This window comes from Dromaius novaehollandiae, chromosome W (genome assembly GCF_036370855.1).
Source record: "Dromaius novaehollandiae isolate bDroNov1 chromosome W, bDroNov1.hap1, whole genome shotgun sequence".
Lineage (NCBI taxonomy): Eukaryota > Metazoa > Chordata > Aves > Casuariiformes > Dromaiidae > Dromaius > Dromaius novaehollandiae.
In genome coordinates, this window is record NC_088130.1 from 21,290,515 (window position 1) to 21,306,075 (window position 15,561).

Here is a 15,561-nt window from a genome sequence, read left to right on the forward strand (position 1 = left end):
GTGCGGTTCAGGCCAGCAATGTGATCTCCACCGAGAAAACACCAAAAAGCCACTACCTTTCCTAACAGTAATTTTTGAATCACTTACATAGGCAGTATCTAGCAGATTGCTTAAAAGTCTTGATTGAAAGAAGTCCTTTCCTGCATATCTTACTAAATACAGTTTCATCAGAATAGAAGCAAGAGGAAATCAGAACAGGTTTTCATGCCAGTTCTTTCGCAACAGAAATAAGTAGTGGGCCAGCAGCACATTTAGCTGTCATCGAATTTTCTGCAGATCCAAGATGCAGCCAGACTCCTCTAGCTAAAGAAAAGTTTGGAAACAGAACAAAGGATTGAAAAGAGAAAATTTTAAATAATTTAAGCAGTTACAATTACTCACAGAATCCAATAAATGGCATATCACATGTACACTGGATTTAGCCTTTAGGCAACATCATTTTCATTTACTGACTGACAAGTGACAGGGAAAAAAAGAATAAGCACACTTGATAGCCTTCTGAACGCACAAGCAAAGGAATTAGCAGCTCTGCATTTATAAACATAAGTCAGAGGCAAATAAACTAAAATGGCAGAAGAGCTTATTTCATCACGTCTTTCGGCCTAATTTTAAGTACAACTTTTCTGCAAATTAATCTGTTTTGTAAATGAAGACCTCACACTATTGTGTATTGCTGTTATGTCAAACAGCTCCTTTGTTTTTAGCAAATTCAGCACATCACCACCTTCTTCAGTCTTTTCAAGTGTGTGCTTTTGGATCTGTTTACACAATATTCCATTATATTATGATGGTGTTAGTCATCACATGACAAAACTGGCAATTGTAGCCTATGTTTTCTAAATAAACAGGAAAATTTGCCAGATGAGGTCAAATGACTAAGAGACAATAGGTCTTTTAAGAAATGTGTTTAGCTCCCACATTAAAGGGAACTTGTTCAATTCTCGAGGCTTAAATCAGCTTTAAGACATGTAATAAATCAGAATCAATTTCTTGGTATAGCTAATAACTACTGTCTTTTTCAAGATACACATTAGTACAATTTCAAGATAACATTTATAACATGATTTGGCAAATGAACATTTCTGCCACTAACTAAACTTTTCTTTCCAACAACAACAGTTCATTACTTTTGGTAATTAAGGCCCATTTAACATAGCTAAAAAGAACAGTCACTAACACCAGTTATCTACTACTGCAGCCATACTGCTTCAATGTCTTTAGACAGACTACGCAGTCCTGATTGCGCAGCTACTTTAGTTGCTTCATGCCCTGCCTTTGATACCAAAAAGTCTGTGATACCGGCTTGTGATCGCTCAACGATAGTCAAAACTTTGCATTCGAGATGCAATCTTTTCACACAGTTGCTGAGCAGCATAACATCTAACGCCTAAGCTGTTACTTAGGAGAAGTGCACTTCACTAGATCCAACAGCTGGGAGCACGGCATTTACCACTGCAGGTTTCAGAGCGAATCCACAGCTGGGACACCAGTGAGGGACAACAGCTCTACAGGACCTGACATACAGGGGGAGGCTGAAAGAAGTGGGTTTGTGCAGCCTTAAGAAAAAGGAGAAATTTGCTTGTGGTCTTATTGTGGCATTCAACCCCCTACCAGGGGGGCACAGAGCGAGACCCTTCGGAGGTGCACAACGATACGATCAGAAGCCATGGCCTCAAGTTGCAGTATGGAAAATTCTGACTAACTTAAGTTTTTCATTATGAAGGTGGTCAAACACTGGAACAGTGAACCAAAGAAATTGTTGAGCTCCCAGGCTTGGAGATAACCATCTACTGTATGTGGTCTTGAGCAACCTGCTATAGCTGGTCCTCTTACTGGGTGGGGACGTTGCACTAGATGGCATCCAGGTCTCTTCCACCCTCCGAGTCTCCAACTTAGGATAGTGGCGAAGAGCAAGAATATGGAGCAGGAGTGGGCGAGCACTGACATCACTAGGACACGAATGCAGTGCTCAGTCAGAATGTTTAAAAAAAGACAGAGTAAACAAATAATGCAGAGACATCCCAATACAAGCCTTCTGGAAATATTTAGTACTCTCTCCAAAACAATTAATTCCAAGAGTCCTGACAGCAACACGCTGAGAATTGTATCATGTTTAGCTCGCTCTCTTTTTACTTGCTGACCTTTTCCAAAAGGAACACAGGAAATATTTCGGAGGTCAACTAGCATGATGAGAGTCACAGCTCTCTAGGGGAAACGCGTCAAGACTTACAACATGAAACCCCTCTTATTCGACCAAATGAATGTTACCCCCCAACTAAAACACAAACAAAAGCTTCAGGTGTCCTTAAATAAGCTGTGCATTCAAGTTCTTTTGTTAAGAAGTTGTATTTTATGCTTGCAAATCCTGTAATAAGGCTTCCTAGAGCTAGCTAGCTAGCTGAAACAGGTTTGTTACACCCTGCGTACACACATCTGCACATATTTACATCTATATGGAAGCATATATATAGGCCTTCTGTATTCCTGTATATACCCCATTTTGCATAACACAATCTAAATCAGAAATCTCCACATACCAAACTCCATTACAGATAAGCAGAGCAAAAGCAGAAATAAAGTGAAATATTGCTTCCAAACAGGATCTCAGTAATAGCCACTGTCTGACATAGGATCCTCAGTCATACTCATAATACAAAACCAATCAATAAGTCTAATACTTCCTCTGGAACAGCTAGTTAAAACATCTACCTCCGAGGGTAATAGTTCTAAGCCATTCCAGTATGAACTCCCAAGCAGCAATTTAGTATTACACATTGTGATTCACCCTTGACTGTGCCAACAAATAAGGGCACAGGTGGTATTTTCAGTAAACCTTTTACAAGCAACTCAAAGGAATTCCCTTGCTGGGAGAAGATGCATCCTCTGGAATTACAGCACTGATATTTGTTAGTGGCAGAACTCATGGGCGGAAGCTCTAGTGCTTATGCTGCAGGCAAAAACAAAGCCACAACACTTAATAATATCCTCAGGAGTCAACACGCACAGACATAGCACATTCATCAGTTTTCAAAAACCTTTGTGCATGTCATCTTCCCAGCTTGAAAGCATTTCACCCGAGTAATGGCAGCTTATTTGTCTATACACATAGGCAATGAAAAACCTAAATATTCACCTGGTTTTCTAATGGTGTACTGTACTACTTACTTCTCAGGACTTCTCTGAATGATTTCTTTTTCCATACAAATCCTTCTGGAAAGGGAAGTAATTCATGTGTCAGCTCCATGACACACACACCTGACTGCGGACCTTCCTGGAAATCCTCCCACTGGTACTTCCTTGCTAGGTTATTTTTCACCTGTGCCAACTCATCATCATCTCTGCATTCTCCTTGCTGCTCCAAAGGCAACCTGACCAGTTCCCTCACCGGTGAGCAAGTGCTGGCTCACAGCCTTAGGCACCCCAATTTAATAGCAGGGAAGAGGATTCATAAACAAGGAATCACGAGTTTGCTGCAGCGCCCATCCCACCTCCTGTTCCTATGAAGACTTCTGTAAAGCTCCCAATTTGACTGTCATCTTTGAAAAACTGTTCGCCTGGTTCATTTAGGTAATTCACTGGAACAAATACAAGCCACAAGACATTATACTATGGTCCAGTCTGTCTTTGCTTGTGCTTCCTAAAAAAAAAAAAAAGGAGTTACAATCTATACAACACGGGCAGGAACACCCTCCCATATTCTACCCATACTATGAAAAAATAGTCATACATTTAGATGATCTCACCAGTGCATGCGAGTGTGATGGCATCATTAAAAAAAGAAAAATCCAAGACAATTTAACAAGGGATGGTCCAGTATTTTAGGACTGCTTAGATGCTGATCCCACATGTAGTATGGGCAGAAGCTCCTCTGGAGGATACCGGCAACTGGAGGATCCTCTGCAGGATCCCAGCAACTCTTGGAAGCGTTTATACCAACAGCTGCGCTTAAGACTTAAAACAGCAGTCTGCTTAGCTTTTGACATATTCAGAACAGTATCTGACCCGAGCACAACTATATAAAAGTTTCTTTCTCTGGAAGAAAAAATCCCAACCGCAGAAAGCACTGGTGCTTGCTCCAATTTCCCTCTCAGTGTGAGCTGCCACACAAAGGCCTGTGCCCACAGATGCCATCTCACCTTAAGTGTGGCAGATCTCCAAAAAAAGTAAGAGATGAGATGGAAGTTGTTCAGGGAGCTAATTACCAAATCCCCCGCAGAAGCGCAGGGCAAAGGGTTAGCAGAACAGTGTGCCACTGCAAACCCATAGGCCTGGAAGAAACAAGCGAGCAAAGCCCTTGTGCTGGAGCACGTTTAGTTGAGCACAGGACTCCTGCCTAGCTCAGCTCAACACCGAACATGAAGAAAGTCCTATCATGAACTGTGCTGCTTTCCTTTGGCAAAATGAAGAAATCCTTGCTGCCTTATCCAACCCCATATCAAATGGAAAATACCAATTTCAAGCATACACAGGCACTTTTGCACAGTCTAGTTGAGGCATGCCACAGTTCCACAGGTCTTGAGTGTAAACAACCATTAAGTATTTAAATTTTTGTCAGGAGAGATTGTCCCATATTCCTAACCTAATTGTTAAAATTCGTATTTTTGAATACAGCTTTGGGGAAAATTTGTAGCAAAAGCTCCTTGCTCCTCCATTAGCTGCAGTAAGAAGATGCACAAAATCTCAGGTACACTTATTATTGAGAATTTGCCATAAAAAATTTTTTTTAAATCACGTTTTCATTTTCAGAGGCACTCTTGGCTGCTCATAGTGTTCAGAAAGTCTTCCTAGCTTGTTCTCCATTTCTATGACAAGGCTACCCCTCCTTGTTTCACAGGTCTTCTGCAAAATACAGCAAGCACTCCTTACATGAGGCACCCCGCTGAGAGGCACTCACTATCATCACTGCTTGTTCTTCAAAAGGGTATGCGCCTCTCCACAATTCCTGCTTCGTTAGCAGCTCCTTGCAGAGCGTTTGCTCCAATTTTTAATTGAGATTTGACTGTGGCACTAACCAGAGAAACTATGGGAAAACACACTGTTATATTTGTGTAGTATGTTATGTGATTAACCAGACAAAAGTATAAAAATGCAGCAGGTACACTGATGATCAGGGGAAGAATCTTAAGCAACCACGATGGAGTACTGTGGCAGTTGTCTACATCAATATAGTTATTTCATTATCCTTAGAGCAAACATACTAGTCTGGGAAGATGCGTCCTCAAACTAGACTTGCTTTCCATACTTCCTTTGCACTTGGCTTTCTTTTTACATCTCACTTCAAAATTTAACTCAGAATTAATAAAGGGGATTCAGGCCATCCAAAGAAATAACTCACTTGGTTATAATTCCATACAAGTGATGGCAGCAGTTGCCAAGTTATTACTGACCAACATTTTCCCCACACAGCATGCAAGTAATGACACTGTGGGATACAAATTCCTGCCTGTGCTGGCAGCAGAAATAGATTCAGTTTCAGCAGCGATAGGCTGAGGTCTTCAACAAAACTTTGGCATCACTGAAAAGAAAGCCTCAACCATCCACTGAGTCCAGCAAATGAGCTAACTTCATTTTCTGTTCCACAAGTTTCATGTTTTTCATTAGTTTAGCAATAAGTTTTAACAAATTATAAACTCAATGGTTACAGCAAATCGATACTAAATGTATTACTGTAATGGCAGAATTTCTAGTATTGCATAAGTGTCTCCTGCTTGCACACTTTTTGTTCTCTCCATCTAATATCGGCAATTCTGAAGTTGGATCCATTGAAGAATTCCATAAAATTGTTAGTGGCTTTCCTAGTATCTCAGATCTACCGGTCTTGCCAGGAGAAGCCTGTATGCAGGAGCTTCTTAAAAAGAGATAGAATAGGAAAACCTGGCTCTGTAGTAATCAGCAAAACAAGGGAAACTTAGCATTGCAATGCATTAAGCACTGCCGAGCTCTCTCAGCCTCCTCCAGCTTCTTGTATTATTGGCAACTTCAGGGCAACTGCTTCCCAGTTCCATGAATGTAGTCGGCTTATAGCATAAACAAGACACAGCCACCAGCAGCGACTGGCCACAGATTTACTATCACTAGTGGTTAAGTAAGTCAGAGAATGAGGAGGAGAAAAAGCAATAAACAGAGCAGTTTTCCAAAGAGCCTCAGTCTGAGAACTTGCAAACCAGGTCCATAATCATAAGTGTAGATTATTTACAGTAAATCTTTTTCCTTGTACTCATCAAAAAATGAAACCATATGATACCTAAAAAGATAAGCACACAACTCCATTTTTCCATTAACTAGAGCTGTGGATACAGAACTGAATCATAACTGCTAACAAGAAAACAGCTATGGTTCCTAAATTAGAAAGAAAAAAAGAGCTTAAAAAAAAATAACCCCACACACCCAAAACACCATTTAAAAAACACCCTATGTTTCATAGCCTGAATGTCAGGTACTTTTTTTTTTTTTTTTTTTTTTTTTAAAAAAAAAACCCAACACACAGGTCTCCAGTGAACTCCAGCAGCTACGCCAATGAAAGAAGCTGGTTTTGAACAGAAGGTTCACCAACATGACACCTGCCAAATTCTGCTCTTGTCAGATTTTAGGAGATCCCTATGCCATAGCATCAGGCTGTATCACTCCAAGAAAAAAAAGCACACTTCCATGATCAAGGCACAGAATTTGCCTTGAACTTCACCCTTCCCAGATGTCCCACATGATCTCTATGCCTCGCCTCCACCTAAAAGTCTGCACAAGAGCTTCACTGAGATGCTGTGAGGTTCGGCATATGAAGTATGGGCACAGGCTATATAGTAGCCTTCCACAACTGCTGCCCCAAACAGCCATTTAGGACTACATGCTTCTTTCTCTATAGTTTTACTATTTTACACCAAAGACAGCTACATACCATATCAAAATAATTTAGGACAAAAAGTAATGAATCAAAGTGAAATGTCTCACTTTTAACAAGCATAATCCAAGTTGTCTAACCTGGCATTAATAAGAGATAGGCTGTCACTTTATGGTTGCCCTACAGAGAGCTTCTCAGGTCTCCTTGCCGTTTTACTTCAGATATTTGGAAATGGTACATTAGAAGCAGTTTTGAAGTTCCAAAGGCTGTGCTGCTGCTAATTTCCTAGCATCTTTCTGGTGTTCACTCCATATCCCGCTCCTCACTGCCTGCCTGAATGCCCCCAGCCACACCAAAAGAAGAAAAAAAAAAAATCTTGTCAGGTAACTGGTATCTGCCATCCTAGCATACTTCTCAGGAGCCCTCCCTGCTTCTGCTTCTTATTCTTTTCTATTCCAGTAATTTCTTATCTCTGTCCCAGTCCCCTACAGGTATCTGCAAAGCCTCTGTCGTTTGACGGCCATCCATGAATGTCCCCTCATATCACACTGGTTCTTCTTCTTGGAAAGAAGAGCTGAGTCAAGTTATCCTCCATGAAGAGCCCCAAAGGCTCTGCAACTGCAAGATGATAGAAAGCAATATTAAGGAATCCTGCCACTTTAAGCTTCTGGCAATTCCCTCACCTTCCTTTGTCCTAAATCATTTGCAAGAGCTGTGTTAAAATCCCTCCTGAAAAGAAGGAAGTTGATACAGCTTTTCAGAAGCTTAAAAAGCTTATTTTTTTACAAAAACAATGTATACTTGGTTCATGCTCCAGCTGCTTTCATGTAAAAATAGAACCATTACAGCTTCAGCAGTGACCCTGGGTCGCTCTGTGACATCATTCCAGACTATTTTAAACATCCATTCCTTAAGCTTTTAAGTGTTAATTGTAGCTTAAAGTTTATTTGAATGTTCAATACAATATACATGTTTTATGAATCAAATGCATTTTTAAATGTGAAAGAGGGCAAGCACTTAAATTTCCCCTCTAAGAACAGCAGGGGGTTTTGTTTTCCAGCTGCAAGACTAAAAAAATGTCAAAGAGAAGAAATGGGCACTCACTGAGACTCTAAATGTTCCTTCTTGGGAATTATTATGGAAAAAAGTTTTGAGAAACCCATCCCCAAGTATCTACCTTTGTACCTTTCCCAATTCCATCTCCCTGAAGACTTCATTTTCAGACCACTCTTGTGTGTGCTATCAGAGGCGGCAAAGTACAGGATGCTTCTGCTTAAGAAACTGAAACAAGTAAACTTGGATAAATACAATCTGAAACTTAGATACGGTTGTTTGCCTATCTGGGGGCCAGTAACAGCACGTACTGCACCACATTTAACACCGCTTGCAGCATTCCTGCTCTTGTGCATTGCAAACGCGAATGCATCTGCTGAGTTTGGTCACAAAAAGCAAGTTGTTAGTGGTATTCACCCGTGCAATGCCTGCAGAGGCACCACAGCTCAGGCGAAGTTGAATTCTCTTCCTTCTTGGGCATGACCAAATTATTTACTAAATTCCAATGAGCTGAAGCAAAGGGATTACTTGCAGAAAACTTACTGTGCCAGTGTGGGAAAAGGACTCAGCTTGACTCTCTGAACCCGGACTGACTTTGTAGACCTGGCAACTGGAAGTTTTACTTATTTTAAAGGGCTGTTCCTCATAAAACGTGATCCTTTGAGGTACATTCTACTGTGCAACAAATGACTATATGGTAAAACAGGTTTTAGAGTCATATTTCAGAGTAAGCTTCAAAGGACAAATCTTGTCTTATTACAGAAAAAGATTAAGAGGACACCTAAACCAAACAAAATCCTCTCATTCTCTTTATAATTTCTCTTTCTTCCTCACTGAGGAATAAAGTGAGCTGACCAATTCTGGAACATAACTTATTATGCAATTTAAGATATCATAAGTGCTTGATCACTTTTCCTATTATAAAAAAATAAGATAGTGCAAACAGAAGGGCTTACATCAAACAGACTAAACAGAAATAAATATTTACACTGGTGTCAAGTTCAGAGAGAGTGACAAAAATACCGTAGCATGGCATTTAGGCAGAATGAAGCACAACACCGGCAGCCTACGAGGAGACCAATCTTACTGTCTTCAAAGGATAATCAAGACGCCCTCATGTTTGTAAAACATTACTGCAGATGTTACAACGTAGTAATTTCACACAAGTATTACACACTAGGTCCTTTTGTATGTTAATACATTGTTTCAGATAGGAAAAAGCTTATTAGATGTAACTACTTACTTGATGTTAGAATTCAGCAGATTCTTCCTTCCACAAAAATACAAAAAAACCCAACCAAAGAACAACCCGCCACTCGAAACACATCCTTCACAAAACAGAGAAACCAAGGCCTACCGATTGCACTTCTTTGTTATTTAAGAAACGCATAAGTGCTCCAGCCAGCAGAAAACGTCGCAGCCTTTAGTTCTGCTTTGGCCACTAGATCTGCTAACTTAGCCATCTCCACACACCAGCCAGTTTGTTGCCACATTTTAATGGGGGCTGTGCATGCATTAAAGTGAGCAGATACTATTTCCTCTGGACTATTCTCTCCGTGCAGGAATATCACTCTCCCTTTATAATGGGAACATTGCCATTTTAATCTGAATTCAGCAAAGCTGACCAGAGATGTATGTGCCTAGACGTTTCATTCCTTTAGGGGTAGGGCCATACAGAAATCCATTTTTATATCCACTCTAGTCCTCCAGTTAGTTTTATCCACATTACTTTTATCATAGCAACTTTAAACACCTTTTCTTCCTCACACTCACTACTGAGAGTGGCCTAGCATTGGTGGCACAGTGTTTTACAGATCTGCACTATCTTCAGTTTACACACACAAAAAAACTGCACATAACCTAAAGTGTTTAAAAAAAAAAAGTTGACAGGTTTTAATATACAGTTTTAAAAGCAGTCATTAAGCTCACTCTTACTACTTCTCTCTCATAAGGCCCATTTCCTTATTCTCTGAAGTACACAGATTTAAGTGGTTTTTTTCCCCCTTCCCCAAACCTTCCTTTCTTTGCATTACAAACAGAACAGGCAGAATTAAGCTTTGAAAATGAAATGATGTTACAAAAAGAAAGGATGCATTTGATATTTTTCCCTGAACAAAAGGCCCTGTAGGCTCCCTTGCTTGCTATTCTGTACATCAGCACGCCTATTCTTGTGCTGGCATTTCTCTTTCTCTTCACAAGCTCAGCAATGCCCAGCTGTTACCACAAACATGCAATCCAATACATATGCATGTGTGTGTGTGTGCATCTATGTTGCATGCATGCATATTCTAGCAAATTTGCTTGGAATATGTGCCTAGAGGGATTCATTTTCCCATTTGAACACTGGTCTATTTAACCATCATCCCAGTGCCCAGAAATTAAACATTTTGAAATAACTGGAGCACAGCAAGCTATATTTAAAACAAGATTTATTCCAAGCAAGCAGTTAAATAACAAAAAGTCCTATATTAATTTTATTATGGCCTTTAAAAAACTTTACCTGGAGTGGGTTTGGTTTGGAGGCTCCCTACGTTCAGAGGAACTTTATGAATCATAAGTAGTAATTTCCTTTCATAGATCATACACTCCCTCAACATACAGCTTCAGTTCCCTGTTCAACATCGCCAAGTGTGCTTTCTTTAGAAAATTTAATTCCTGATAGCATTGGTTCTTCAGTTCCCAAAGCTGATAAAGCACCCCAAAAGACAAGTTTTATGCAAATATACATGATGAGGTAAAGACTAATAATTAGTTTATGTAATCGTCTTTTTGAAACCTCTGAAGTGACATCATCTCTCCAATTCTATCATTCCAGGCTAATCACCTAATTATCATCTGCTCAATCCTATCCAGGTCTGTTTCTCCATTTTATTCTAATTTTGGTCTGATTTTTTTCCTCTGTGCACCACATCATCCTACATGCCCCAACCAATTTTTCTGTCCTTCACTCATTGAAGATTGGAGGGTCTGAGGCCCAGGACATTCACTAGCACACAGCTCTCCAAGTAACCTGCCCTCACTCTTCCAACTCCAAAACAGGGGTAACAAGGCTGACCTCCCTCTCAAATAAGGCGGGGGGGTGAGTTGCAAAAATCTGCATTCAAAGTCAGCAGCACAGCCCCAGGGGTTTCAGGGGGGACAAGACTTTAACTGGTTTTAGGGCAACCTGAGGACAGAACGAGAGGATACTGTATTATGCTCCTGCCACAAGTCTCCATAGTACTCACCTGAGTGCAGGTGTCACCACGCTCACTGCCCATCAGAAAGGTTTTCAGTTTTTAAGTAGGTAGGCAGATTTAGGAGGTCGCAATTTAACAAAGTGAAACTCCAAAGCTCTGTGCCCCCCCACAGCCGCCCAGGAGGAGGGAGGGAGTAAAGCAGGGGCAAGGCAGCCTCTGCTAAGCATTTCCTGCTGTGCGTGGCAAGACAAGCTCTGCACCTCTGCTCCAAACCACTGGCCAGCACCACTCTGCTAGGACCTGAGGGGGTTATGAAATGCAGGACTACACCAGCAAAGTACTACTGAACTGGGCAAAGTTAAGAGACAAATCCCTATCTAGCCCCAAATTATCTCCCAATCCACTCCAGTAACCATGGACCAACTGTAAACAATCCTGAGTCAAAACCCTAACTGAGCCCCGTCAAAGGGATCAGGCAAAATTAAGATATTCTCACTTGGGAACATACAAACTAGGAAGTAGCTAGTCCTTTGATTTTTTCAGAAATTTGAGCTGTCTTCTTTTATTATGTACAGTAAGTAACGGCCACCTTGAGCCATCAGTCAAGCAGAACACAAAGGAAGGTTAAGATCACACTGCAAAAACATCCCTACCACAGGCAAGAGAAAAATAATTAGGAAGACTCTGTACCTGCCAAAGACAGCTTGTTATACAACCGCACTATTTTCTGAGACTTAGGAGCTGAATTTACAACTGAGAGGAGAAAAAAAATAAAAAAGAAGGAAAAGCTGAAGTAGCTTAAAACTATTTAAGGAATTCCAGGTGAGCCTCTCCCTTTCAGTGTCAGGTCACTCTCAGAGCATGACATGCCAGCAAATCACTCAGTGTCACACATTTATTTGAAGGAGAAAAGACAAAGGAAGATGGTATCTTTCCTCAGCTGCAGGGAACGACACCTCTGTTAAAGGTGCACCCAGGTAGCTAAAAACTCTGAAGTTATTTGAAAAACAAAAATGAATTGCAGGGTTGGGGGAAGCATTACTTCCCTCGGTCTGCATCAGAGCGTGATTCACAGCTACAGTTTTGCGGCACAACCCATGCTCCTCTGTTCTCCTTACTCGGTGGCAGGATATAAATCCTGAATTACAAAAGTTGGCATTTTTTGAGTGAACAGCCAAGCCACCCTGAAGACAAAAGGGAGAAAAAAAAAATCATTGCAAGCATTACCTATTAAAGTCTCTGGCTTAGGAAGCACCTTACAAATTCAAGGTCTCTGAGAATCTGTGAAGAATAACTGCAATAATTAAACAGGAACTCTGATATCATGCATGTCTGACATGTAAGCAAGAGTCACGACAGGAACTGCAGAACCATAGGTTTGAGGAACAATGTCTGAAAAAGACTTTATAAGTCTAAGAATTAAAGATGTAAAGATACGCAGAGACCTTTACAATAGTAAAAGCTCAGTTTTCATGATTTGCAAGCCATTTAAAATGAATGTTTTGTGGGCTATCTTGTGTTGCACATTGGTCTTAAGAACTATCTTTAACAAAGTACCTTGGCTCCATTACAGGGAACTCTCAATAAAAAAAACAATAAGACAGCAGCAGCAGAAGTTTTTACTCTCTGCACTCCCTTCGCTGTCACAAATATATTTTACGGTACAGCAAATATACACTTTGCCACATGGCAACAGCTGACTTCTCTGTCCATTAACACAAAGCATACTACCACAGAGATGGTGGAAACTGCAAATCTCTTGGGCTATATGCCCAAGTTCCTTCTGTCTCTAGGTGCTGGCAAGGAGAAGTGCCCCTAATGCCACAGGCTGACATCTTCAGGTTGCCAATCTTCCCTAATTTGACACAGAAAGCAGAGTTGGCGGTGGGAAATCACTGAACCACCAAGCAGCCAGCCAAGATTAAGGCAAGTCAAAAAACATCAGAACTGTGCGGCTTTAACCTCCATAAGAAAAGTTATGCAGAAAGGTTGTTTTGGATTTGTTCATTTTGGAAAACGCTTCAACACTATTTCCAAGGTTGGCTGCAAAACTATCAACTTTTGCTAGGCAGAAATCAACCATTTCTGGTGGCAGCTCCTTTTTTCAGCAACTCATGCTGGGTTTTGCTTTTGAAGATGCCGTCTTGCTGAAAAATTAGGAGAAGAGATATAAAATAAGCAATTCACAGGCTGACACTAACTTAGGGAACCTCCCCATGTTTAAACAGAAAACTTGTGCTCTATATAGTCTGTAGATATTTGAAGAAGGGTATAGTATGTTTTCAATATGCTGATAAGAGCAGGATACATCATCAACAGAAAGTTAGCATAATTCTTGTATTTCTTCCCCCTAAAGAGCTATTTTCCCCATCAACTAGTAGTGTATTAAATAAATAAATAGCATTGATACAGCTATCTTCAAGATAGGGAATTCTTTAGGAAAGAATTCCTAAAAAATTCACAGCTTCATTCATAATAAAGCATCTCAAAATACTCAGTTATTTTCCATTCAAGTATTCATAAATACCTGCAGAATACTACCCTTTTTTGTGGTAAACACTACTACTTGGACATCACATCAAATATTTCAACACATGCAGGGATCAATTTAAAAGAAAAATCTAAAGCAGCCCTATTAGGCTAAAAAAGCAGAACACACAGGTCAGAGTTGAAAAATATGCTGCTTATTTAGCTCTACCCCTTTTAACAAGGTGTTCCCTAAGGCTAGTTCTACAGAAACATCACTGAATAGCAGAAAAAAAGAAAGAAAAAAGGAGGGGGGGGAATTTGAAACATCCAAAACTTCCAGCTCAATAACGTAATTCAATACAACAACATCTGGGCGCTCTGTAGAATTGTCACCTTCTACCTTTGAAGTTCTTAATAGGCTTATTGTATGTGGTAGGTTGATCAAATTTTATTAATAAAGAAAGCCTGAATATTTTTGTCTTTGAGTGAGAACCTACACTCACAGAGCACTGTAATACTGAACCTGCCCCAGAGTTCAACAGCAAATACCTCATTTTCTATGCATGTTGACTGAAGGCGATTTATTCTGCATTTATGATTACACTGAATGCTTCAGTACCTGTATTGTGTCCAGGGTCTTACAGTGGTAGATCTATGCTTAGCCATAGATATCTCCTTCTCCAGGAAAAGAGCTAGAGGTGACCACATCAGTGGTTAGTTTCCTTAAGTGACCAGTGTCAAGATGATTTACGTCTTCTGTAGTGTTGCTCCATCAATAAATACACCAGTATGTGTACTGTTTCCATTACCAGACAAGGTCAGTATTTGTCAGTGTCTTCTCATTACAGGGGTCAGGTCTACTAGTAAAGATGGCCCATCAAGGTTCTCCCACCTCTTCATTAATATTGTACACTATGAAGTGGCTCTACAGGGTCCTGGTCTTCTGACCAAGTTAAATGCAATTTTCAAAACTTGTCCCCCTTCTGTTTCACCCAGTAAGCCTCCAGAACACCTTAGTTTTCAGAAAAGCTAAGGCAGGAACATTCAGTATAACAGCATGGCCCAATTCAACTTGGGCAACAAAAATTTTGGATAAATGTTTTACATCCTAGTTGGAAACCATCTGAAAAGAAACCCAACTCTCACAATTGTACAAATTTAATTTTTGGCCTCTGTAACACTGTCACTTGACCAGAAATGATACACAAGACTGGCTAGAAGTGAAAATAAATTGCTTTTCTGTCTTCTTTTAATATGGGCTTCCCCACTTTAAATCCAGATCTTTCATACCTATTTCATATGTTGAAAAAGGACAAAGAAAACTTCACTTTCTAATCTGTGGCACAGCATTCAGCAAAATCATAAAAGCCCTTTGACAATATGCAAAATGAAATCCTCAAAACAGGGCACAAGGGACAAAGAAGTTAAGTAACTGGAGAAGGAAGCTCAGAGCAAGGAGAAGGAGACCATAGGTTATTCTTTTATTGCAGAGCAGTAATTTTACTACAAGATCAAAGGAAACTGAAGAGTTCAACTTCACAACTGCACTGGGCAGTGGCCCAAACACAGGTGGGAGTGCACCAGATTGTGACCAAATCTTCTCAGACCAAGAATTAACTTTGCAAGTTAAAAATGGACAGGACAAAGACACAAAAAAGAAGGAAAATGACAGACTCCTACGAGCTCAGCCAAGGGAAGCAGCCATGGGCGTGATGTTCCACGCAGAGCCCCAGGAGAAGCAAGGCTCACAAAGCTGCTGCTATGAAGCAAAGCATCTGGTGGCAGGGATTTGGCAGAAGTTACTGAAACACAGCAGTGGATGAGGCTGTAGCACACAGGAAGCATGTTGGAGGATGGGAGGAAATCATCATCTAGTCACTTAGAAGTGCAAAATCAGCTTACAGGAGCTACACTTCCCACTGATACTCTGTAAGAAATGTGGTGCAATCATAGAAAGTGCCACTCTTCTCAAAACAAAACAAAGTTTGGTTCAGATAAAAGATTAAGTTCAGGCCATTTAAAGAA

At 40.4% G+C, this 15,561-nt stretch overlaps 1 protein-coding gene across 4 annotated transcripts in view; it reads right to left on the reverse strand.

The window, feature by feature from the left end:
• Positions 1–15,561, reverse strand: part of LOC135323460 (CDC42 small effector protein 2) — a 116,392-nt gene that overhangs the window by 15,711 nt on the left and 85,120 nt on the right. Inside the window, exon 1 of one of the 4 annotated variants that reach the window (XM_064500656.1) lies at positions 11,116–11,180. The exons of the other annotated variants lie outside the window; for them this stretch is intronic. Coding sequence (XP_064356726.1) covers positions 11,116–11,148 — 33 coding nt within the window. The 5' untranslated portion in view covers positions 11,149–11,180. Of the gene's footprint in view, positions 1–11,115; positions 11,181–15,561 lie in introns of those variants that run through there. 4 annotated transcript variants of the gene reach the window in all.